Genomic DNA, 27,661 nt, shown 5'->3' on the forward strand with positions numbered 1-27,661 from the left:
GATTTTATTCGGCGCCATTATTTGGTAGGTATATATGGAAAGTTTTAAAATCGACAAATAATTCAACAACCACCACAAACACTATTTATTTTCATTACCTGGCCGACTTTTAATTTATTGACATTTTTTTTCTTATAACACGTACGAAAATATAGATATAAATGTGTTTAATTGAGTATCAATGCATAATGTTTTTGAAGATATAATTTTTTAAATATTTATTTTGATAAATTCTAAATTTAATTTTAATCCTAGGAAGAGGGAACTATATACGAAGGAAGGAGAATGCTCCTAGTGGGTCTAGAACTAGGGGTGAGCGTTTGATTGAGTCGATTCAAAAAATTTTGAGTTATTTGAGTTGACGATTCCTATTTCATAATTCAGAGTTGACTTGAAATTTTTTCGAGTCGAGTCAAGTCAAATTTTTGTGTTTCTATTTAAATTTAATTATAAATATTTACAATACTATGACATTATTTGATTCCGATTTAAATGGTATTTTGTAACCATATACAATATATATATATTTTTTTGTATTTTCTTCAATGCGATTTACATATACCATACAAAAATCGAGGGATTTATTCAAACTTCGACTCAAACTTGAAAATTAATCTACTAATTACTAAAATTTTTGAGTTATTCGAGTTGCGTTTTACAACTTGATTTGAACTTGAAAATTTTTCGAGTCGAGTTGAGTTTTGCTCACCCCTATCTAAACCCGCGATTCAATGGAATACGAGGGAATAAAAGTGAGCAATTTGACTATCCAATCAAATGTGCTTGTTCAATTTTTAAAAATAATTAAACATATATCAATTTATATATTTTTTTATAAATTTAAGATAAATATAAGGTAATATTTATTTAGAGGCTCAATCATTTGACAACGAACCATTCGTACTTTTGGTTGTGTTCGAACTGGAATATCAAGAGATAACAATAAATTCTTTAACCACTGAAGTCATTTGATTTGTACTAAATTTATATATGTACATTGAAGACATATTCTTATGGAAATAATATGACCCGATTATAGAGAATAGATGTATATTTTGGAAGGTAGAAAAGATTATACCCTAGGTTCAAAAACAATATATTCCAATGTGTTAATCAGTAAGTCTGCATAAATAAAACAGTGGGAAACATGGTGATGGTGTACACTGATTCAGTCAAGCAATTTGGTAGATTAGATTCTACAAGGCAAATTTCTGTTACAGAATTCAGTAGCAAAGGAAGAAGGTTTTTTATCATGCATATTGGCCAAATATATGTTCTTCATATATTTATTTATAATATTCGGTGGGTTGGTCATGGATTTTCCCTTTTTCCTTGGAGTGAGTTTTAAGTTTTGACTGAAAATTGCAAATGGGAATCGAAGGACTTGATGATAGAGTGACGAAGAAGCTCCTTTTTATTTACTATTATTAAAAAAAATGAATAACTTTCACATTTTCTCCTTCAGATTCCATAACTTAATAGGCCTTCTTTTCATCCTTCAAGTGCTTGTTTTTTTCCTTTCATGTCTACATCAATTCCCTGTTTTTTAATACATTTCTTTTCCCTCTGTTAACTTATAAATCCATACTACCCTTTATTAGATTCTTCAGCCAACTTTTTTCATTTCATAAACAATTCATTACTCCGAATATCTTCATGCCTGGGAAGAGAAACCAAACCGGCAGCAGCCGCGTCGGAAGTCCGTCGTCCGGAAACATCTCCGACAGTTCTTCCAAAGAACAAGACCGATTCCTCCCAATAGCTAACGTGAGTCGTATAATGAAAAAATCCCTGCCCGCGAACTCCAAAATTTCGAAAGAAGCCAAAGAGACGGTGCAAGAATGCGTGTCGGAGTTCATAAGCTTCATCACTGGCGAGGCTTCCGACAAGTGTCAGAGAGAGAAGAGGAAGACCATAAACGGCGATGATCTGTTGTGGGCAATGACGACACTGGGTTTCGAGAATTACGTCGTACCTCTCAAGGGTTATCTCAACAAGTACAGGGAAACCGAAGGGGAGAAGAATTCCATGGCCAGGGGAGAAGATCATCACCGTCAGCAATCTCCTACGCCTTGCGATGTGATCATCCACGGCGGGGCTAATGAATTCAACGATGTAAATGCGGGTATATCGTCATCGGCTAATGTTGCAGATCATTTCCAGGGCTATAACAGTAGGTTCTTTCCGCTCGGGACCCAAGTAAGTCAACCTCCGAGTTGCAGCGACCATGGTGGAAGAGGGATCGGATATGAAGAAAATTTGATGGCAGCTGCAGGTGGTTTCAACACAGGGTTGACTTGTAGTACTTTGAATACTTGAAAATTATATATATATTTTATTATATACCATATAGTATGTTGAAGTTAATTTTTCCTTGTTTAATTTGATTAACTATCAAATGACTATATCTATGAAGTTTTATTAGAAAATCTGCTAATAAAATTACTGTTAAATTGCATAATTAAAAGCTTAATTGTACATATAATTTATGTTATTTTTCTTTACAGTATGTATAGCTGACATGCATACAAATAAGTAAGGTTTTATATTATCTATCCTGGAGAAATTAATAGGTAGCAGAAAGAGATACATAGCTAATAGGTAGCAGAAAGTTTAGGAGTTGATTTAGGGCAGTTTGAGAAATTAATTGCTTTTATTCTGTTATTCAGAACTAATTTTGCTATTACGAGGTCGAGTTTGCCTTAATTAAAACAAAATGAATTTCTCTGCACGCTGATTAAAGTCATTTTGTTAATACTGTTCGGTTAATCAACCGGATCAATAGGAGATCATAGTTGGATTTTTATTTAAATTCAACTCATGTCAAACTATAAATTGGATTACTTTCTTACAAAGTAAAACATTATTTTAAATAAATATATTAATATTTTATATTTTATTAGTAAATTTAAGTGAAAAGTTTTTTTTATTTTATAAAAAATCGTTAGTTTTATTAAAAATAGAAAATATCCAAAATTGCAATGAAGATTTACAAGTATAATCGTAAACCTAAAATATAATTATGATATTTTCCTATTATCATTGACACAAAAACTAGCCACTTAGACCACATAAGTAGCAAAGAAGGAAAATGTTAAAAAATCTAACAAAAAATCGAATAAAATAAAGATACGAACAAATCTAACTGCATAGGTAAATGAACCACAAAAGGGGATGAAGCTACTGAAAGACCACCGACAAATCGTAAATCAGAGTCAAGTGATGTGAGAAAAGTATCTACGAACACAAAACACGTATCCAAATCAATCCGAGGGTCTAAAGCAGGGAAGATTATCATGATAACAAATAAGCGTCATCTTGATCAGTCATGGCGATGTCAAATCCAACCCTGAGAAAAAAGATGAACGAAAACAACGGCAAAAAACTATAAGCTACCAAAAGGCAGAGAAAAATATGTCACAAAGACAGAGATAAATATGTCATAAAGGCAGATAACATGATACAAAAACATAATTATTTTCATTTAAAAAACTAAAAAAAGAAAAAATAGCCAACATGAGACAACCAACATTAAAATTGATGTCGCCATCGGTTAAACAAAATTAAAAAGAAAAAGTTAGATTGATAAATGAAATTGACACAAGTTGTAAAGAAGAAGAAAAAAAGAGAAAGAAAAGGATTAGTTTTTTTTTTCAACCAAAATTTAAGTGAAAAGTTTATTATTCAACGATTGTCGTTTGTCATGTATAGAACTGTAAATGAGACGAGACAGATCGCGAGCTATTCGAGATCGCTCGATCAAACTCGATAAATACTCAGATCGAATGGACTCGACTCGAGCTCGACTCGAGTTCTTAACGAGTTGAAACGAGCTACTCGATATTCGACTCGAAAGCTCGTGAGCAACTAGAAAATATAATATATTAAGATTTTATTTAAAAAAATAAATTAATAATAATAATATTAATATTTATGTATTATTTTTTAAAAAAATACAGTAATATTTCATGTATTTAAGGTTCATGTACGAGTTTGAGTTTGAGGCTTCAATCGAGTTAAGTTTAAGATTTTTTTTTCATTTCGAGCCTTTTCGAGCTGCTCACGAGCTTCAGTTCAGGATTTCGAGTTCGAGTCGAGCTTAAGTATTGAGTCGAGCTCAGCAATACTTGAGCTCGACTTTGTTCGTTTACACCCCTAGTCATGTATATGAAAATTTGCATAAACATCGCAAAAATATTGAACATTTTTTTGGTAGCCTATGCATTAAGGAAAAATATATATTTAGTTTTTCTATTTAAATTTGGTTATTTTTTATCTCATATTTTTTAAAATTTAAAATTCTAATTCTAAATCTAATTCAAATAGTAGTTGTAAAATATATAAAGTTGAATTTTACTATTAAATTATATTATGTATAAGTTATAGATTTAGTTTATGTTCTCCAATTTAACCATTTTTAGCATTTGTAACTTAATGATATTGTTTTTGTATTATAGTATATGGACTAAATTCATGACTCATGCATTGTTTAAGGCTAATGAGAGAATTCAACCTAAAATATTTTGGGTAAAATCCATATCCAATTACAAATGTTACAAGAACGGAAAATAAACAGAACAAAATAGACATGTAAAATATTTTTTTAACAAATGTTTTCCGAAAATTGTTTTACGATGTTTTAATAAGAATGTGTAGATCATTTTCCACTAATTATAATTTTTTAGAAAATATTTATTTAAATATCGAATATAATAGATAATATTATTTATTAGAAAAATTAATATTATTATTTTTTTAAAATAATTTATCTAATATTATTTATGTCAATATTATTATTAAAAATTATATTATTATAATATAATTAAATATATTATTATAACACCGAAATATATAATATTTTATTATTAAAATTATGAAATATATTCTAATAATTAATTTTTTAAAATAAAATTTTACGAAAATAGTATATTAATATCAAATTTATAAAATAATATTGTTTTGAATATTTATGCTTTGAAGTGAAATGTTTAAAAAATGACTTATGAAAAATTATATTGTAAGTATTTTTTGAAAAATACAAAGAAAATTCTATTAACTATAAATATACATTACATTAATATCTGTTTTTTCGCCAACTAAATATTAAAAAATAAAGAAAATATTTTTTTTCAAAAAATCAATTATAATAAAACAAACAGACTATATAAATATACAATTTACACTTTACAATAAAACAAACATATCATATAAAAATACAATTTACACCAATAGATGCGATAATAACAGAAGAACTTGTTGAATATAGAACAAAAAAATCACATCAATGTGCATAAATAAATAATAAAATTAAAATAATTATTAATTCCTATTTCAAGACACCAAACACAATATTTATATTTCAAAATAATGTAATTCAAAATAGAAAAGACTCAATAATTAATGATCAATGGGATAATTTACCCAAACTTTAAGAATAGATATCAGATATGAATTTGCTAAAATAGCGCTTATAGCATGGTATGAGGAAATTCAAATGTATTCACGGCGTCGTTTCAACGCAGTTTCTGACTTTACAAATATGACTACGCCAGTGAGTGTTTTTTTTTTTTAAATTCCGAACCTTTTATTTTTCCCCCAATGGACGCCGACTCTTCTTCTTCTTCCCCTCGTTCTCGGCAACCCAACGGAACTTCTGCTTGTGCGTCCACCGTACCTTCAAAACTCTTCCTCAGAAAGAAGAAAAAGAAAGTTGTTGATAAAGACGCGCCCTCAACGTCTTCTTGCTCCGTTTCTTCTTTTCATAAAGGAACGCGTTTGCCATCTGAACGCCGGCCTCTTAGGGTTCGATTCGGTTCTGTTCGGCAGCCTGATGTTCGCGATGTTGACTCCATTGCGTCCTTCGCGGCCGTTGTTGCCCAGGTTCGATCAAGTTGCAATCTTTTAAATATTTTAACCCTAATGCTAGATGGAAAATTGCAATGCATGGGTTGTAATATGCTGAATTGTTGATCTTTAAGTTGAATTTTTTAAACTTTTTTGAGGGGAGATTATTAGAATCCTGGTTGGTAAGGTTTGTTTTAGTCGGGAAATTTTGAAGTTAATTATGGTTTTGTATTTGACAATTAGGGGAAAGTTTTAATCTATCTGTGGTGATAATCTCTGATCCTTGATATTTAAGTTTGTTGTGAATTCGAATTGGTATATATTTGAATTTATATAACTTTATGCCACATTTATTGTTCTTGGTTTTGTTTATTTTTAGCTACTCGAAGATAACTTATGATGTTGCCTTTATTAGATGGCTGATATAGTGCATCAATAATGTTTGCAATTGCCTAAAGCAAAAGTGAGTGCTGGGCTGATGTATACCAGTTTTGCCTGGTACACTGAAGCTTGTGTTGCAATGTAGAGCTGTCTGGGCTGTTGGTAAAAGCTATGGCAGCTTTTTTGAAGCCTTGCCTGACAAAAAGGTTCCCTGTTTTAGTTTATGCAGTTTCTAAAATTATTTCCTTTATGTCTTCCATGCGACTGCCCATTTTATTTTTTTGATAATAGCCTTAAAATAATTCAGACTTTTTTCTTGCTTAGTTCGTTTGTTATCATGCAGTGGAGGGATCAAGGTAGTTTGAATCCCTTCACCCTCTTGACCTTCTTCAATTGTGGCCAATTCTTTTAAAGAGAGCTGCATTTTCTAAAAGACAATTCTTATATATTTGTTCTGTTTGTAAGGACCTCACCAGTAATTTTGATTGATTATGGTTAACAGCTTTCCTTGTAATTCTAGGTTCTGGAAAAGACAAATGTTACAAATGAAAGCCTACCTCCTGATTATCTCTCGGTGGTATTGTTCGAACTCTCAAACATGATTTTTCTTGATGACCGGTTTGCTTTAAGAAAGTTAAAAGTTCCTTTCTTGCTTACAAAATTAGTCATTCTTCATGCTTGCAGATCTGCACTTCTGCTGTCAGAGAATCTTTAGCTAATGTAAGCCAGATTTTAAACTGCCGACTCATAGTCTGACTCTGATTTTACAAGTTAAGTTTCCTCATGCTTTTTTATTGCCCTGACCCTCAATGTTGCTTATCAAGAACATGCCTTTTGCTTCTATGGTCTAATTGGTCAGGGTTTTGGAGACAAGTTTGATTGTTTTATGAGGAACTTTGAGAAATCATTTGGAAGCACCTTGAGGACTCTTAGATTGATTAATGACTCATCAAAGCACAAGAAAAAGTATCTGTCCGACTCTTATGATGCAAAGGATTCGTACTCAGACATTGATCTACCTTCTATCTCAACTCGAGATCAATTAAATATCCATGAAGATGTACTGGAGATTGTCCTAAATGGTTCCCTGAATTGAGAACTTTCATTTCATGGACAAATAAATCAACTGGTTTGTGTCAATCCAAGAACAGGTTCTGACTACAATCAGTCAACGGCCAGCACAATCGAGAAATCTGTTATAGAGCAAGTTCGTTCGAATGACCTCAAAACATTAGAGCTTAGCCTTACTATGAGAAAGTTGAAGCTGAAAGAGGAACAACTAGCTCTAAACTTTGATTCAAACCATCTGGAGAGATCCAAACTAGCAATGGGTATATCAAATGCATCCTTTAATGCTGAAAAGTTCAAGACCCAACTAGAAGACACAAGACATGCCGAATTACTTAGAATGTGCATCGATTTTCTTGTTGCTGGATTGTTCATCATGTCATTCCTCCTTATGTATGGTGCTTATGCTTACTCTTACAAAAGGATTACTGATGCGACATCATCCTGTAGTCCATCTGAGGTAAGGGTGATCTCCCTTTCCTAGCTTCCATTTATCATTTGCCTTCCATGATTTTCCTGAGCATTAGAAGTTCAGTGTTTTGATTTGTTTGACCATTAGATTAGGTGCCTCTTTGTAATGATACATTTGCTTGCCGGCTTGGTAATTATCTCGTTTATTACTTTTTCAAGCCCTTGAAAAGTAATCCCTTAAGTTTCTCTTTTGGTTGCCAGTTTATGAGTGAATTATCTAGTTGCCCCCTCTGTAACTTTATGTGGAAAATTTATGTAGCCTTCAGGTCTGTAGGAATTGAGAATGTGGTTTATGGGTCAAATGAATGGTGAGAGGTTCTGGAACTAACATTGTTGTTCAGTTGCACTGAAGACAAGAATGGTGGGGTGTAGGACAACATTTTTATAGAGACTCCCTCTATATAGCATATGATATTTGTCTTTCTAAATTTTGATAGCAATAATTAATATTTAAGTTTTATGCACATATACATCTCTAATTTTCATCCGTTGCTGTTGTTCTAGATAACTATCTGTTTCAATTTTATATCTTAACATTAAGTGCCCGACATTATCGTGCAATCCATGATAAATTATTCTCTCTTTGTGATGTTTCCTCTCTAAGGTTACTTTATGAGTTGCAAAAATATATTTTATCATGCCGCGATTTTTATATTTTTTTTTTCAGGAAAGCAAGTCCTGGAAGGGGAATGGAGAAGGGGTTTTCAATGTTAAATCATGTGTCAATCTAAATTATTCGGGGAGTTCCGATTCGGAGGAAGCTAATTTTTGGAAATCTATTGTTTGGAGGGGCCTGCTGCCTCCAAGAGTGGAGACTTTTCTTTGGCAAGTTATCTTAAAGAAGCTGGCAGTGAAGACAGCTCTGGTTAAGAGAGGTGTTCAGGGCATAAATGATTCTATGTGTCCTTTTTGTAATCTAGAAGAAGAGTCTTCATCTCATCTATTTTTTTCCTGTTCGGTTGTTTGGCCAATATGAACTAAATTCATGGGCTATTGGAATTTTCAGTCTGTTTTTCATGAAGATGCTAAAAAATTCCTAGTAGCATGGACTAACTTGAAGACCAACTCTCTTATGTGGTCATTTATCCCTGGAGTGGTCTTATGGACAATATGGAAAATTAGGAATTATATAGTGTTTGAAGAAGGGAAGCTTGATCGAGCAGAAATATTCTTTCTAGCAAGGTGCAGGCTTGCTTCATGGTTTCTAGCTAGGGAAACTCAGATTTCTATTTCCAAGGATGCTCTTATTGCCGACCCGTCCTTAGTGGATTCTTGCTCATCTCATACTAATCGGATTTCAACTAAGTTTCCTTGGTCTCCTCCTCCAAAGGGTTTTATTAAACTTAATGTGGATGCGGCTACTTCTAGTGATTGGAAGAGGAGTGGTTTAGGTGGTGTTCTGAAAGACATTTCTGGTTCGATTCTTGGCTCCTTCAAAGAGTCGGCTGGTCCGGGACCTCCAACTTTGATGGAATTGAAAGCTATTCTAAAGGGGTTATATTATTATGAATCTATTCGCCACAGATTTAAAGAGAGATTGATTATCGAGAGTGATAGTAAGGTGGCAATTGGTTGGGTCAAGGATGTTGGTTCTTGTCCTGTCGTTTATGTTCAAGTTGTTAAGGACATTATTCAAAAGCTTAGTGTTTATGAAGGTCTTATTAGATGGGTTAGTAAGGACAGTCAATATAGAGGCGATGTTCTAGCTAAGGTTGGTATTGGTTGAGAATTATGTTCTGTTAAGGGTTGTTTCTTTTTGGCTTTTTATCTCTGGAGGGAGATTGGACTTTGTATTACTTTGTAATGTTTTGAGGTTAATGAATTCCTAGGGCACTTTTTCCTCCTTCCGTTGATTAAGAAACTATTTTCAAGTTCCATTAATCATGAAAGGGGTTTTTAGTGAGGCCTACTATTTCTATAAAAAAAAGTCCTGGTGGATCCAAAATCAGGTGTCATATTTCAATTCAGGGTTCCTCACTCTCAGGTGCCAGGTTCAAGTTGTAAGCCGGATGATCTTTGGTCTCATGTTGATTCTTGCTGTAGCTTATTTGCGTATACAGAAATCTGGAACTTTGAAGCAGATGGCAGTCACTTTTATACTGTTGCTGTTAGGAATTGCCTGTGGTTTGGCTGGGAAGTTATGTGTGGATACATTGGGAGGAAATGGATACTTTTGGCTTTTATATTGGGAGATTTTATGCCTTCTGCATTTCCTCTCAAATGTCTTTACATCGGTGCTGTTATCATTCTTTATGGACCTGTTCACGTATCACAAAGGACAAGAAACACACTTTTTCCGTACTGGATTCGAAGATCAATATTCTATTCTATTATGCTTGTCGTGCTTCCCATATTGTGTGGTCTTATGCCTTTTGCGGGACTGGAAGAGTGGAAAGATCACTTCTTGCTTCTAATTTTAGGTGATGGTGAGGGAATCTAGAGTTCGGAAGAGTCGGGTTGGCCCCTGTGAAATTTAAAATGCTTGTGAGGTTGTTTTGGAGTAATTTTGGATAAAGATATCAAATTGCTTGCTTCTTGCCGCAAAAGTTTGTCGGCTTGGTTGAAGTATTTTATCTGAGCATTATTTTTGCTTTCTTCATTTTGGTTTCCATCTCTGTGATTGTCTTGTACAGCAAGTAATCTCTTAGCGACGGAAAGTTGAGGTTCAAGAGGCATCGTGAAGTGGATCTTATTATCAAACCGGTGTACTTCTAACATTATGAATTAAACTACATAAAGTTATGAAAACAGCTGCTGCTTTCTTTTGTAAGAATGCTCGTTATTGATATGAGATTATTTTTTTGGCAGTTTAGAGAAAGAAACATCTGCCCTTTACAGTTACCAATTTTTCTTATACATATAGATGATCATACTCCCATGCTTTTGTTTTTTTTCTGAATTATGTTGCATATGAATATTTTAAAAAGAAACAAATAAGTAGAGTAACATTGATTGAAAGTTATGAAAACAGCTGCTGCTTTCTTTGTAAGAATGCTCGTTATTGATATGAGATTATTAGATGATCATACTCCCATGCTTTTGTTTTTTTCTGAATTATGTTGCATATGAATATTTTAAAAAGAAACAAATAAGTAGAGTAACATTGATTGATCTCCTCTCTATCTCTGTGCCTTTGGTTTTTGTCTTTTGAAGATATGGATACTGGTGCTAGTGAGCTTATATCTGCCACCTTTATATTGCAAGAAATACTATCAGTCAAATAATCAATGGACTAGTCACAATCACTCTACAAGAAAATTTTTCAAGATAACAAATCTGATAAACTACCCAAAATCACACAAGGAAAAAATATGAAGTAAAAAAACCCCAACAATGTGGTCAAGGAATGACAACAAATGAACTCCAAGATGAATGTACAAAACTTCAAGGGGATATTGAGCAGAGATTCTCGTATACTTGTCTGATGTTAGGTCTCTCATTTACAGGAAGAATACACCTCAGTGATATGGCAAGCAAATCATCCATTGCTTTTGTGTGTTCTTCTCCACTAGCTATATCTCTGTCAATACAGTCCATTCCCCGCCCTTCCTGATTGCATAACCGAACCCAATCTGTCAGATCAACTGCTCCGGATTGACCCGATATTATGTCACTGGCACTTCTTCTAGTTAACAATTCCATTAGGATCACTCCTAATGCATAAACGTCAGCTTTAAATGATGGAAATGGTTTAGATGTGGAAGCAAGTTCAGGAGCACAGTATCCAAGGGCTCCCAGGATTCAATATCTGCTCAGCAATTCCAGTTGACGTCATTACCCAGTGCAGACAATAGTCGGTAAGGAAAACATGGTAATCACGGTCAGCAAGGAGTATGTTTGTAGGTTTTAGGTTCCCGTGAGGCTGACCTCTATCATGTAGGTATAACAGACACTGAGCAACTTCCACGGCAACTTTCAGTCTTTGGTTGAAAGATAATGGTGAGTACCTCCGAGGAGTAGTTTCTGCATTGACATACATATATGCATATACGCTGATTAAATGAAAACTTAAAAGGCAGAATCTCAATTTCATGAACTCCCGAAACATTACTGATATAAATATATGCCATTCTTTTCAACCCTTACCGCCATTCTTCATTTACAACAAACAACACAGATGAATAATGACACCACAAATACTCTTGTCAACCTTCAGCTCCATCTTTTGCAAGGAAGAAAAGAAAAAGGTGTGGTCACAGAGAGGGTGAAAGAAGTGGAATCTAGAAGTAGTTGAGCCATGGTACCAGAGTCTGAACTCTATACCATATTATATTTATGTTTATGGTCCTCTTAAATTATTGTAATCATTTCTTGCTTACGGCCATGGTGTTTGGCTTTCAAGCTTTAGTACTTAATGTTTCTTTGAGTCAACTCATTCAGGACACATAATCAGGGTGGTAAAGTCACATTAGTAGTTGTGAACACTGATCTAATAATTTGGTCTCCAAGTAGGTCAGAATCCAGTCAAGCATACAAGCAGGAAGTTCAAAACATTCACAAGTGACCTTATACGACTAAGTATGAATGCCATCCAGTTTAATTTCATAACCATTCGATGGTAATAATGCCATAGGTAGAGTAAAAAAACCCAATTCTGTTTCTAGGTTTTGCCGCAAAACACACCACAGACTATATTGAATATGCGAGAACACTCCTTCCAAAATTGAGGTATGAAAGCACTGAGCAAATATCCCAAGAAGCAGGGGAGAATCCAGGAAACTTTGAGGGGGGAAGGGGGCAGAATGAAACCATAAATTTTGGGGGACCAACGTGTATGCATTGTCTTGCTTTTAATTTCAACATAACTAGTAGTAGCTAGGGGGGAAAAAAAGCACCAAGAGCAACCAACAATATTAACATGCAACCAATCATGAGCAAATCTATCACAGAAATAGGAAATGCAATGGCAAACAAGAGCATATAAATCATTATTCATGTGATAAGATGACTTCAAAGATTTCAAGGATATAACTAGGAAACAAACATTACGGTTTTTGCAAACATAAAAGAAAAAGAGAAGTATTAAGAGCTCTTACCATAGAGATGCAACGCCAAACTATCACACTGGATATAATCTGATAAAAGAAGCCTCTCTTGTTCCCTTGGCCCCCAATAGTATGCTCGGACTGGAACAAAGTTAGGATGCCTCACAGACCCTATCTTTTTAACTTCCTTTGCAAATTCTTTCTTATGTTTAACCAGTCCTATTCGCAACCACTTCACAGTCAACATATGTCCATTACTTAGAGTAGCTTTATACAGAGTTCCATGGCTGCCTCTTCCAAGAACTTCTGCTGGAGCTCGAGATAAATCCTCAATAGTGAATGTTAATGAAGTATCAAGGAAGAACAATTCTCCAGCCAAACGATCCGGTGAGTAAACATCCAATGTCACAGGCTGTTCACATGTTTCAATAAAATGTGGTGATGATGCTAATGGAGAGCCTGGGGAGGATTTCCTCCCAGATGATACTGGCTCATTATCCAGTAGGTTAGGATTCACAGATGCGGAAGAGGTCGTCACTCTCTCAGCCGCACCACACTCAACAATTTCAGGAACAAATTCTTGCTTTCCAGACAGTGAACTAGAATATGAAGTAAGCAAGTGATCATTTGAAAAACTTAATGAAGTTTGTGGCGCCTGAACATTTGAGTGGAACTTGAAATGGGAAGGTCGTGCAAGGCCATCTGACTTTGCATTGGCTCCAGTAGTTGTGTCACTAAATCCACGTCTCCCACGAAATTCTTTGATTTGTGCTTGGCTAAATGCCAATAATACAAAAACAATCATTACAGTTCCTACAACAGAGGCAACAATAATTGCTACTCTAATATTACCCTTGGAATTATGATGTCTCACTTGACCAAGGGTATGAGCCTGAGTCGAGTCTATTGATGGCATTCCCTTAGGGAAAATTAGCAATGAGTTTCCTGGAGAAAATGAAGACCTACGGAAGCCTCTTAAATTTTCTGGAATAGGACCTGACAGATCATTATTGGACACATTAAATTCACTAAGGCTAGTTGAAAGCTTATCGGGGAGTTCACCCTTGAAGTCGTTTCTCGATAAATCAAGGTATTCCAAATTACTAAGCTTGCTTAATTCATGAGGCAGCTGGCCTGATAATTCATTGCCTGCAAGATTCAGCAGTTTGAGCCTAGCTATGTTACCAATCTCTGAAGGCAAACCACCTGTTAAGGAATTATCGGACAGATCAACTGACTCCATCTGGGGATAAGTTGGCATTACAAGTAATTCCTTAAAACTAGAAGCTTGAAGTGGAATTGGTCCAGTGAAATGATTTCTGGAAAGATTCAGGCTTTTCAATGTTGTAGAAGTGAAGAAACTGCCAGGAATATGCCCACTGAGTTGATTCAAACTGAGTTCAACAACAGACAATCTTGGAGATGTGTCCAATAGAGAAGGCAAGGCACCAACAAGGGAATTATTCCTAAGATTAAATGTGTTTAAATCCTCAAAGTGAGACAAATTTGACAGGGTTCCTGACAACTTGTTTGAACTCAAATCAAGATCCACCAAAGAGGCTTCCCAATCCACTATAACAGATATGTCACCAGATATCATGTTGCTACTCAAATCGACCATTTCACAGGTAATTAGAGAAGATGGCAAATCACCAGACAACTGATTAGAAGAAAGATTCAGAACCTTCAAAGTTGTAGAATTAATTATACGAATTGAACCTGTATAGATTTTGATAGATATAAAATCAGTGACCGTCAAATGCAGGCTGAAGAAAATTCAGTGCATCATTAGTTAATGAAATATAAATAAATAAATAAAACATATAGAAGTCAAGGATTTAACCTTGACATAGAAAATGTGTTCAGCTTCATATTTATGTAAGATACTGATAACAATCAACTCCCCCCCCCCCCAAAAAAAACACATACACACATTGTGTTCATTATTTATTTATCTTTTTTATTAGTCTGGAGTGATTACAAGGTAATATATGTTCGAAAGACTCTCAAACATTTGACAATGTTCCTGCAAACGTCGTGCTTGAACCCAAGACCTTTAGGGAACGGTCATCCCTTAACCAACAGGGTCGCTTGGTATATGCCACATTGTGTTCATTAAGATGATGAATTAAGGGAACATATTCACTTGGCAAACTATTTCCTCTCTTTGCAACTTATTGCCCTAAACACATTTACAATCGGATCAAAGATGATTTCAGCTAAAATTCAATCTAACACCCCACCAAAAATACTTCAGATTCATACATTTATAGTAAATTTCAAGTTAAAAAACTATTAAGTAAACAATTATTGTAAACCAAAAAGACAAAATAAATTAAAGGGAAAAAGATAAAGAATACTATCTATTATTAGAATCCAAGAAATAGACGCATATTTAGCCTGAAAATTAGTAGCCTATACACTAAATATTCAAACTTCATCATCAAAATACTCATATAAAGAGAAAAAAGAAGAGTCAATACCCGTGAATCCATTGCGACTGAGATCCAACTCCTCCAACGGGACAAAACCCTCTAACAACTCCACTGGCACTTGTCCGAAGAGCTGATTTTTACCCAATCTCAAAACCCGCAAACCCGGCAATGACCCGAAACTTGGTAACTCCCCAGCAATGGAATTATCACCCAAATCCAAAACCTCCAAATTCTTAAACAACCCAATCGCTTCCTCTTTCAAGAACCCACCATTCAATTGGTTATGACTCAAGTTCACATAACGGACTGTATTAGCCAGACTGGACACATTCTCAACGGACACATGCAAACCCCCGTATAACTCGTTATGACTCAAATCAACGTGTTCAACGTTCCTTAACTCACTGAGCAGCTCGCCTATATCGCCTCGAAGCGTATTGTTATGTAAATCTAACACCCTTAGTTGCTGTAAATTTCGGAACCCGCCCGGTAACCAACCGTCGAACTTGTTTATCGAAAAATTCAAATAATTTAACCCGTAAAGGGCCATGATCCGACCCGGGATGGGACCGATGAACTGGTTATCAGATAGATCCAAGTACTGCAGCGAGGTTATGGTTCCCAATGTGGGTGCAATCCGACCCGTGAAACTGTTGCCTGACAATGACAGGTTCTGGAGGTTCCTGAGAGGAGTGAGAGTGTGGAACTTGAGGTCGCCGACTAGGCCAAGACGATCTAAGTTTATGGAAACAATGAAACCGGAGCTGGAGTCGCGGGTCACGCCGGTCCAAGAAGTGGGGTCGGGTCGGGTATCCGGATCCCATTCCGAAAGCACCTTATCGAGAGGGTCGTGCCTGATGCCTTTCTTGAACTCAAGCAAAGATCGGAGCTCCAACGGGTCAAACCCAGATGCAGAAGCCAACCCCGAAAACAACAGCAACAAAAGAAGATAAAAAGAGGAAGCGAAAGAAACAGAAGATTCATTTAATTCATTGAGTAGAAAATCCCAACCCAAAGAAAGAAAAACTTAGAAACTAGATCTCTGCTTCTTAAGAAAAAAAAAGCTTGAGTTTGTTTAGTAATATACTTCACTAAAATGAAATGGAAAATCGTTAAAAATGGCGGTAGGTGGTAAAATATGAAGAAGATGGTTGGTAGGGAAAGTGGAAGTATAGTCTGTAAAGGGTTAGCCAAAGCCAAAATTTGGCTTTGTTTATGACAGCTTGCGAGAGAGAATCGTCTTTTATTTTGTTTCCATTTATATATTTTTTTCTTCAGCTTTTGCTACCGCACACATATAATCTTTACTTACTGTTTAGGAGAATCTATAATTAACTTATTAATATAAAATTAAAAAAATAATAAAAATTAATTACAATTAGTAGGTTGAATCCAAAATTTTGTAGGGTAAATTATATCAATGATCACTAATATTTCAGTAAGTTTTTGTTTTACCCACTGAAGTTTTAAAAGTAACAAATTAGTCACTAACATATCAATTTGTAACAAAATAGTCACTAATATTATCGATCTGTAATAAAATAGCCGCTCAACCATTAAATCTGTTAAATCAATGATTTGACAACATTAATAAAAAGGTTAATATTTAGTTTTATCCCTAAACTATTATTAAAAATCAAATAGGCCCTTAAACAATGATTTCATATCTAATTTATCCCAAAAACTTTCTAATTTTCACTTTTTTTAAACATTCCACCATCTCAATTATATTATAACCACTTTCCTTACGAAACAAAAATTACACTTAAACAAACTGTCGCTTGATATTTTTGATTCATTTGTGACTGTTATTGGCCTAAACATTAATTTTACTCAAAAGCTATAGGTATTTTGCATCTTTGATCCTTACTCGTTGCACTGCAATTGTATCTTAGTTTGCTTAATGCTTAGCATACCTTTAATGGCAGAACTATCATCAGCTAATTTACAATTTGTGTGATCTGTAAGTTGTCTGGTGCATTATTTTTTACATTAAAGTTAATAGAATACATGACTTTAAACACTTATGTATTTGTCTTTAATGAAAAAACTTCATTTATCTATGCCGTGTGGTTCAAATATAGTTGTGGGGTACCTGAAAAAAAATATAAATTAGAAAGTTTTTAGGATAAATTAGATACAAAATCATTGTTTAAGGATTTGTTTGATGTTTTAGCAATAGTTTAGAGGTAAAACTAAATATTAACCTTTTTATTAATGTTTCCACATCATCAATTTAACAGAGATAACAGTGGACTGACAATTTTGTTTAAATTGACAACGTTAGTGACTATTTTGTTATAAATCGATAACATTAGTAATATATTTGTTAATTTTAAAACTTGAGTGGGGAATACGAAAACTTACTTAAACATTAATGACCATTGATGTAGTTTGTCCTATTTTATATTCTCTATAATATTTCTTATTATAACTGAACTTTGTTACAAATTGTATAACTTTTTTTTGTTACAAGTCTTAAAACTTCTACAATATAATATTTTTATTATAATAAAAATATTATAAATCTATATAACTTTTTAATTAAATATGATGTTTTTTTAAATTAAAAGTTACCTTAAATTAATTTAAAATTAGTTGTCATACAACAAAATCATCTTTTCTTTACTGTCTCAATTTACAGATATTTTTTCTTAAAAAAATTCTTTTACACTGATTCTGCTTTGTGTTAATGTAAAAGAAGTTATTCAATCTACAAGCCGTTTTTGTTATTTATTAATCGAATCTGAATTTATCATATTTATATTTTTCTTTTCATATAAGGTGATATTTGAATTTATTATTTATTTTTAATTTTAACACTAACTAAATTATCTCGATGGTTTAAAAAAATAATTGATGTTTAGGTTTCAGATTCGAGCACTTACAACTATAACATGTGTAATTTAGTGTTAACTATCAAATGATTGAAATGAGGTGCTATTAAAATTTTAAATACCACATCAAAAATATTAAATTCAAATACTACATAAAATTGTATTAATTAAATTACAGAAAAATCAATACTAACTTTTTTGTCTACTATTCCTAATATTTTTACAGTTATTTGTATTATTTGATTAAAATCCATAGTCGTAGAATAAAGCATAATATATATATATATAATCATAAAATATAATATAAAATTAAATAATTAATTATGTTACATATATCCTAGGGATGATTACCTGATCCGACTCGAAAAATATACACTTTCCACCTGAACTGAACTTGATCCGATTTTTTGAGATAAAATTCGAACCCAATCTGACCCGACTCAAAATAATCTATTTATTAAAAATTATTATTTTTATTCAATAAAAATAGATATTTTTAATTGAAAGAAAGTCATTTATAGAGGGGCATTATTGTAATTACTCTAAATATATAATGTAAAATTATAATTTTTTCAGGTTGGATATTTTTTACCTTAAACCCGAATTTGAATTTTTTTAATTTTTTTTAATCCGGTCTGGTTGAGTTAGGTTGGAGCCTGTCAGTTTCGAATCTTATGTCCATCCCTATGTATCACAAGTATTAAAATATTATAGAAATAAAGACTAAATATCATAAGTTATATTTATTAATGAACTCATAAATGACATCAGTGATAAAATGGAATATTATTCTCTTTAAAAATTTTATGTTGGAGTAGTTGTGTCTATATGGTGTTTGATCTTCAAAAATACAAATTAACTTGAATTATTTTTATCCCATTAGAGAGATTTTTACAACAATAACAAATCAATCTTTTGTAAAATCACAAACACGATCTAGATGACCTCTTTAATGGATTCATATACACTTATAAATTTAATGTTTTATTTTTTTTACAACTTTACATGATTTAATCTTGGTTTTAATTTCATATCAATTAGAATTTGATTCCAACGTCCATGTCTCGTTTTGTTTTTTTTTACATGTTGATGCATTTAGTAAAATAAAAAGCATGTATCAGTGATATATATCTTTTCAAAAAAAATCATATTAAATTAACAAAATGTATTTTGAAAAATAAAGCATGTTTGTAAAAATATGTTGTGAGAAAGCATGTAACACTATTTTCAATCTCCTTACAAAATAAAATTGTGTAATATATATATATATATATATATATATATATATATATATATATTCATATATATTTGTAACACCCTAATCCGATACGACACAAAGTCAACCAATTAGAATGTCATATACGGGACCACTAGAGTGGGTAACCCAAAAATTTTCTTTAAATACCTATGTAAATTATAAAAGTAATATCATTTTAAGATAACACAAATCAACATAAAAAATAAATCTTAACATCGTGAGCTCCCAAAGTAATATCTCAAAATAATACAAAATGAGTGGTTAAGATAAAGTTATGACTCAAGTACAAAAAAAGGGGTTTATGAATAATACATGCCTTCTAAAGAAGTGACTCAAGACGTACTTTGATGCTCAAATTGTCTGGGATATCTGCTGCACGATAGACTCCTCCTAACGACTTGCGCATGGAAACAAATTTTGAACGCTGAGCTCATTAGTCCAGTGCCTCACTAACAACTAATCCATACTAAAAGTGTTCAATAAATGCTCATGCTATTGAGTGTAATAATGACAGTGAGTATAATCGTATACTTCAAACTACTCTAAGGTAGACATCATGGTATGATCGGAGGGTTACACATCTCGGGACCCACACCCCTCTAGTCTACCTAAGGTGAGGTCCAGAATCTCTACATCGGACACCACACTCAAATAACCCCTCGCGGATGTTCGGGCCTCGCATCCTAGTTAGTCTCAAAGTGTCTCGCACACTACCTAAGGATATCTGGACAATCTATACTTCAATGTTATCTTCATTTACTAGAGTAACTCTGGTGTAATTGCACATTATCAAAAGGGGTTTATGTTATCCTAATTGATATTGTTTCTTGTTGTAAGTGCACATTATCAATAGTTCTCCCTTGTAGTTTTATTCAAAGGTGTTTTCATATTCTTGGGTCCCTTAATCTTACTTCTAATTCATTTGGGCTTCTTGCCCAAAAATGTCCGATGGTATCGATAGTCACCCTTAGGTATCGATACTATAGGGTTAAAACAGACTGAGAATGGTGTGTAGTATCGATACTTCTTGACCAATATCGATATTGTTTGACCAGTATCGATACTCTCGGGCTAGGGTATCGATACTATACAAGGTATATGTACTAAAATTTGCTTCGATGTTTTGGAAAGTACCTCAGTATCGATACTCCTATGGGGAGTATCAATACTCTATCCTTGGTATCGATACTCCCATGATTACCGATATCAAAATGGTATACTGGAATCGATTAAGTGCACCCGGTATTGATACTACCCTATGAGTATCAAAACCTAGGCATGTAAACAAATGGAACGAACACGAATGTGGGTATGTTCATGTTTGTTCGTTTAACTTTAACCGAAAAAATGAACAAACATGAACATAAACGAACAACAAATTTCTTGTCCGTGTTCGTTCGTTAAGGAATATAGCTTGTTCGTGTTCGTTCATTTAAATGATGAACGAATACAAATGAACGAACATAAATGAACATAAATGAGTACAATAAATGAACACAAACGAAAGACCGTAAAAGAACACAATAAATGAACATAAACGAATGTAAACAAACGTAAACAAACATAAATGAACAAAACAAACGAGCATAAATGAACATAAACCACAACAACGATAATCACATAAAATTCATTAATATAAGTTGCAACTTCATAGTTAATTTGTATTTAATTGTTACAGGTTTTTTTATTTGTATTTATAATTAATTGAATTTTAAAATATTAATGAGTATCATATTAAAATTTATTGGGCCTTAATATTTTGAATTGGTCTAGAGAGATTGGACTAAACATAAATGAACAAACATAAACAAACAAAAGTAAACGAAACATAAACGAACAAACATAAACGAACATAAATGAATGAACATAAACGAACATATTATCGAACGTTCACAAACGTAAATGAATGAACGAGCCCTCTGTTCGTGTTCGTTCATTTAATTAAACGAACACAAAATCTTGTTCATGTTCGTTCGTTTAATAAATAAACGAATTTCCCACCGAATGGTTCGTTGAACGTTCGGTTCATTTACATGTCTATCAAAACCCGACCAGCAGTAACAATACTCTTTGGAGGAATACTGATATTTCCCTTCCCAAAGCCATTTGTGTTTAAGCCAGATGATGAACAACACCGGTACTGTTCCTCCAATACATGTACTCAAACCTAGAAATGCCTTGTTTGGGCACGAAAATAACTCTTTGGACCACTCTAAGTAACCTGCTGAGGTTCCTAAGTGTTCTTAAAATCTTATATAAGTAATAAAGGGTCATAATAAGTCTTTAAACATGCTAAAAACACCAATTACGTGAATCTACCATGAAAGCTCATTTATGCATTTCAATATAATACCCTCTAGCTAGATGCATTCCAGTGACTCACAATTGGTATGAAAGAGTTGTGAATGTGTTACCTTAGCTTCCTAGCTACTGGAAACTCTCCCAAATCAACCAAGGGTTAATTTCTCTTTTTCTCTTACCTTGGAGCTTTCGCCAACCTTTTTTTACTAAACAAAGACAATGTAAATGAGTTACTAACTCATTTAGGGGCTTAGATTGAAGTTAAGGACACTTTCTAAAACCTAAATCCACTAAAAATGAGATGGAAAAAACTTGGATTCTTAAATCCCTCCAAAACCCATTTCATGAAACTATAATAAAAGCTTAGGGCTTGAATTGAAGCTCTTGAGATAGAGATTTTGTTTCTTACCTTGGAATCCTTGAGCTTGGCTTGAAGAACTACAAAGTTTAAATTTATGTCTAGCTTTTGGAGAGGAAGGAAAGGATGAAGAAGGAAGGAAGGAAACAAAAAAGTTTATGAAGAAAAAGAGAGGAATAGATGTGATATCACCAACAATTAGGGGTTTTCAGCTTTTGTTTCAAAAATTGGTCTAATTGCTCCTTTAGTCCTTCAACTTTCATCCTAAGGTTAAAAAACCCACTATTTAGGCCCCAAACCAAGCCCAATTCATAATCTAAATGGGTTTAGCCCTCATACAAGGTTCTTGGGCTTGACTAGACCATCTGGGGTTGACCTGAAACTTTTAACAAGGGATTTAAGGCATTACAATATCGATCTATTTACTAGGAATTATGTATATATAAAATTGTATGTACATGGTGTGTGCTTTATCGATAACTAAAAAATTTATGAACAAATACTATTTTTTACTAATTTCAGACTATTTAAAAAAAATTAGAAAAAGCCATTCCTACGAAAAGAATGCTCCAATCGAAAGACTATTTCTCAATCGTTGTTGTCATCATCATTGTACCACCCAAATTAAATTAATACCACTATCGATCTAACAATGATAATAACTAAGCCTCCAACCACCATTTTAAAATCCCAAATAATTCTGAAACTTCTAAAACCCATACCATTACCATTAAGCTTCGTTGTAGTTCCCCTGAAACTTCCCCTTCACCATATCATAATCACCCAGTTTAAAGAGACCACGAAAATGAAGGGTATAAAAAATAGATTATTTGAAATGAAATCAACAAGAAACTCAACATTGGTATTGAGTGGCTTGGAATAGAATGGAGTATTTTTTACAGTATAAGGAGTGCTAATAGAGGTGATTGTGATGTATATTGATCAATAGATCTATTAAAACACCAAATTTTGTCTTTAACTGGAAACACCACTAATCTTTCCTCATAATGTATGATAAATGTCAAGAAAAATAACTAAAAAGACCTACATTCTTACACTAATTATTAAAAGGCCTAAATAAAAAAATAATTATCTAAATTATACCATTCACTCATTTTAGGTGTATAAAGTATTTTTTGTTAAGTATGTGTTTGTCGACATTATTTTTTAACTGTTTATGCTGTAACGATTGTTAAAAATGTATGTGTTATTTTTATACATTTTAAAAAAATATTTAAAAAAACTTAAAATTATATTATATATATATATATATATATATAATAAACCCATTTCCCCTTCTCCTTTCATCTTCTTCTTATGCTACTCTTCTCTTTGGTGTTTTTATTTAAAAACCCAAAAATTAATTTATTACACAAATAACCACAAACAATTTTAATTGGAAAATACCCCCAACTACACACGTAGGACTACCTCGCGTCCTACAAAACACGTGTGAAAACCTCACGTGTCACAACCCGTGAGATTTATCTAACGTGGAAACACTTTTTAGAGAATAAAATTTAATATTAGGTTAAATGACCTCACGTTCTACAAAATGCGAGGTACATGAGAAATGAAATATTTTAGCAATTAATCTCGTGTAGTATTTAACAAACGTGACGTTCTATAGAACGCGAGGTATATACATTTCCAGCCCACAAAGTAAGTGTTTATAGGCATGTTCGAAGTGTATTTTTGGGAAGTTAATCTAAAAGTTTTCGTAATTTATAAGATTAGAGGCATAATATTGATACTTATCTTTTAATTGAGGGTAATATCAACACATATGAGACATTGTAAGTGGGGTAAAAATTGCGCTCAAAATGTTTCGAAAGCTTGGTTTTGTGCATAAAGAAGAGGCTAACACGGCTTGATAGGGATGTTCGGGGAGTATTTTGGGAAGTTAATATGAAAATTTTTGTAATTTATAAGATTAGAGGCATATTATTGGTACTTATGTTTCAATTGAGGCTGGTATCAAAATATACGAGATATTCTAAGCAGTGTAAAAATCATGTTAAAAATGGTTCAAACAAAAAGAAATTAAAAACTAACAAATATATATTGTTAATTACAAAAGTACAATGAAAAAACATAATTAATCGATAAGAGGGCGTGATTGATTATGATATTTGTTCTTCATGTGTCCAGGATTCCTACAGATAGTGCATAACTTCAGCTCTCCAGTTCTTTCTCGATGGTCGACCAAATCCTCATCATAGTAAATCCGTGTTGTTTGTGGACGACCTTTTTTTTCGTGTCGTAATGCAAAATCTGGTCGTATTGTAGGTTAATCATCAACTTTATCCAGATCCATTCATTTCTAATGGGAGGAAACTCGTATTGATAAACATTGAATACAGTTTCAAGTAAGTATACTAGATCAACAAATTGCATGTAGTGAATTCATATAAAAGAACACGCAGTAATGATATGCGCACACGAGTATTTGAATGTTTGGAATACTTTGCAGTTTCAAGTTCTTTCCGTAGATTAACCACATATGCTTTGTGTTCTATGCCTTTTAATGACATCGAATATTTCAAAACACAAAATTTATTTTGTTCATGAGATATACATGTTGTATTCACCGTGTTTGAGTATTGTGTAAAGGTTTACAATTATGTATGGAGGTCTAGGTGGACTATGTGGCCACATGTCATCTAGTAAACTGCTTGCTTTTTGAAGGTTGAAAATAAGGTTGCCAACCGATAATATGTGTTAGAATATGCCCAAAGACCAATCATGAGATGGTTGTAATGATATATTTTATTTACCGATTTTATTGAATAAAGACATTGACATTATTATTTTCAGTTATACTTTTGTGTCTTAAATAAACTGAAAGATGGTAAAGTCCATATAATAATATGATTATTATTAAAGATCTTTAGTCGAGTATTATTATGGGTATGGATAATAATAATACGTTCAAGGCTAACAAGGAGTTGATTGATGACAACAAGTTGTCATTGACGTAGATATGTCAAAAGAGATACATGAGTATTGACCCTCTATAAGCATATATCTTGGATTATTATGTGACGGTTACAACATTACTCATTGTGATGACTATATATATGATCTTCATACTTGAGATCATTATTATCTCAACATATATTGTTGTATGTTTTGATATAGTTAAACATGCTCATTAACTGGTTGCACTATAAAGCAAGATGTTGAACATATCACGATATATGTAGTAGGGTGTGAATGATCAAGATATGATTTATCCTTTCTACCTAATATGAAATATATCACATACCACTTGATTGAGTGAGACTAGAAATGCATGGCCATGCTTGAATAAGTTGATATGAGATATCACAAGTTGTTTGTTTATTATATTCTACCATAGATATCAAGAAATACTAGATAAGATATACATGTGTGATTATTCCAAGACTTGAGCTTATTCTAGATGTAAAGGACAAAAGGATATAATACATGAAAGAGTTAGTCACGAAGATGTTATGTACTTATTGTAACTTATATATCAATGACATATTGATAGATGTCGCACATTGTTTGTAATATTAGAATGATTATAATAATTACTAATAAGGTTACAATAACCTACAGGGTCGCACGCCAAGGTTGAAATGAGCGAATATTAAACGAGTTATAATTGTACAATTTTATTGTACATGAATGAAGTATATAATTGAAGTTAATATATATATATATATATTTGAGATATACATGTAATTTCAATTATCCCAAATTCAATGAAAATATTAAAAGAATGTAATTATGATTATAATTCATGTACAATTTTATTGTACATGAATGAAGTATATAATTGAAGTTAATATATATATATATATATATATATATATATATATATATATATATATACATGTAATTTCAATTATCCCGATTAAAAAATATTAAAAGAATGTAATTATGATTATAATTCCTTTTAATAGAAATAAATTTAGAATAATAAAATTCTGAATAAATAAATTCAGAATAAAAACCCTAAGGTTTAAACCCTAAGGTTTATGGTAACTTGATATAAAATGATAAGTATGGTCTAGCAACCGTTTTTACACATTAGATGAAAATTCTAAAAAATAGTTTTTGAAAAGAAAGAAATATTTGCTCTCAATCAGATGAACTGAGTAGAGGATGAGACGATTTAATAGAGGTTTGTGATTCCAACTGATCATGGCTACACTGCTAAATTGTTGTTTTACTGAAACCCAAGGTGGATCACACATCCATTCCTCATGAATTCGAATTTGCGTACATGGATCAATAGTAAGATCGTTGGATTATTTTTCTACTACATCATGGGGTGTTTCGGTGATCCTAACAGTGGTATCAGAGCCACTTGTAAGATACAAGTTCAGGTTAAATATTTGGTTAATGCGATTGTACGAGATGAATGTTTTAGTTTTACTGTTCATTCAACGAATATATGATATTTATGCGAGAAAAATTATATCTAGTGGCAATTAATGTGTTAATTCGTATTAACCCAGTTCTTATAATCGTTGGTTAAACTTTAATCATGTGTTTTTGCTGTGATGTTTTGATGTTTTTATGTTAATTGTTAACATGATAGATATGGGGTTACGATAGTAGACTGTATTCGAAAGAGGAACAATGGTTGTTCCAGTGCGAAAAACCTTCAAGACTGAAAATCCCGAAAACAAAAATTCGTTAATAAATGTTATCAAATCATGAAGTTTTCTGCCCCTTGACACATTTGTAGGCAACAAAAGGTTGTACACCCATATCAATAATTTTTAATAAATTTGTTAAAACAAGTTTATGTTGTGTTTGATATGCACGGTGTTTGAAAGCATGGTTATAGCCCAATATTTACTATGGTTGTAATTTCATAAATATGACCTATGTGTCGTGCTTTTCTATACTTTTGTTGTATTTCTCTTCTCATCTTACTATGTCGTATGTAAATCGAGTTTCTAAAGTTGTGATCTTATGAAGATCCGAATGAGAAGAATAATGTATTGGACTAAAACGAGAAGATGCTTGAGAAGCTACCTTTATCTTTAGATTTTTTTTGTCCTCCCATTGGCTTGGGATTGGGAACCTTAGTTTGCTTTTGGGCTATAACCATTGCATTCTCTTTATTGCTTTATATCTATCATGTATGTGATGCTATAAATAGTATATTAGTATGTTAATAAATTGATGAGATCAATAAGAGGATAATATTAATAAGATCAATAATGAGTCAAATATTGAGATCACTATGAAAAATACCTCTAAAATCTAAGTTAATCTAACTGTCCAATATTCACCCTCTTTAAGGATTCCATCAATATTATGTGGGTTTTTCCAAAGCCATGGCACTTGAGTCTATCTTGGTTAAATGTGAAGAATAAGCAAGTGATTTCACTAGTTGAAATATTGGTAATAACTTAGCTAGGTTATTCTAATAGGATTTGAAACCTAGAGGTTAGTTATTTGGATAAATCATAAGATGATTTAAATGAGAGTTATTCACCAAATGGAGGAATTACATGAGATGTAATTAACAAAGTGTTGCTGACCTAAATAACCATTCTCCTAAGAGAAAAGCCAAATATGACTTAGGAAAGGTGAAATATGGATCCTAACTCACTAGAAAACTTTTGAGAAGTTCTTTTGAAATTAAAATATAAATGTTTTTAATTTTTAATAAAATAGTAGGAGTAATTTATTGATAAAGACCTATTTATAAATTTTAAACCCGATAAATTTACTCA

The 27,661-nt window shown here is 32.6% G+C and overlaps 1 protein-coding gene and 2 pseudogenes across 1 annotated transcript; 2 read left to right on the plus strand and 1 right to left on the minus strand.

Annotated features, from left to right (window-relative positions):
- Positions 1–1,656: 1,656 nt before the first annotated feature.
- On the plus strand, positions 1,657–2,319 carry LOC120119125 (nuclear transcription factor Y subunit B-3-like). The gene has a single exon (XM_039139016.1). It carries the CDS (start codon positions 1,657–1,659, stop codon positions 2,317–2,319), a length of 663 nt encoding a protein of 220 aa, XP_038994947.1.
- Positions 2,320–5,588: 3,269 nt separating this feature from the next.
- On the plus strand, positions 5,589–10,605 carry LOC120119103 (annotated as a pseudogene).
- Positions 10,606–11,074: 469 nt separating this feature from the next.
- On the minus strand, positions 11,075–27,030 carry LOC120119126 (annotated as a pseudogene).
- Positions 27,031–27,661: the final 631 nt, after the last annotated feature.

This window comes from Hibiscus syriacus, unplaced genomic scaffold (assembly GCF_006381635.1).
Source record: "Hibiscus syriacus cultivar Baekdansim isolate YM2019G1 unplaced genomic scaffold, ASM638163v2 tig00110331_pilon, whole genome shotgun sequence".
In the NCBI taxonomy this organism is placed as follows: domain Eukaryota; kingdom Viridiplantae; phylum Streptophyta; class Magnoliopsida; order Malvales; family Malvaceae; genus Hibiscus; species Hibiscus syriacus.

Coding starts and splice junctions, on each gene's coding strand:
- LOC120119125 (XM_039139016.1), top strand. CDS start 1,657: ATGCCTGGGAAGAGAAACCAAACCGGCAGCAGCCGCGTCGGAAGTCCG.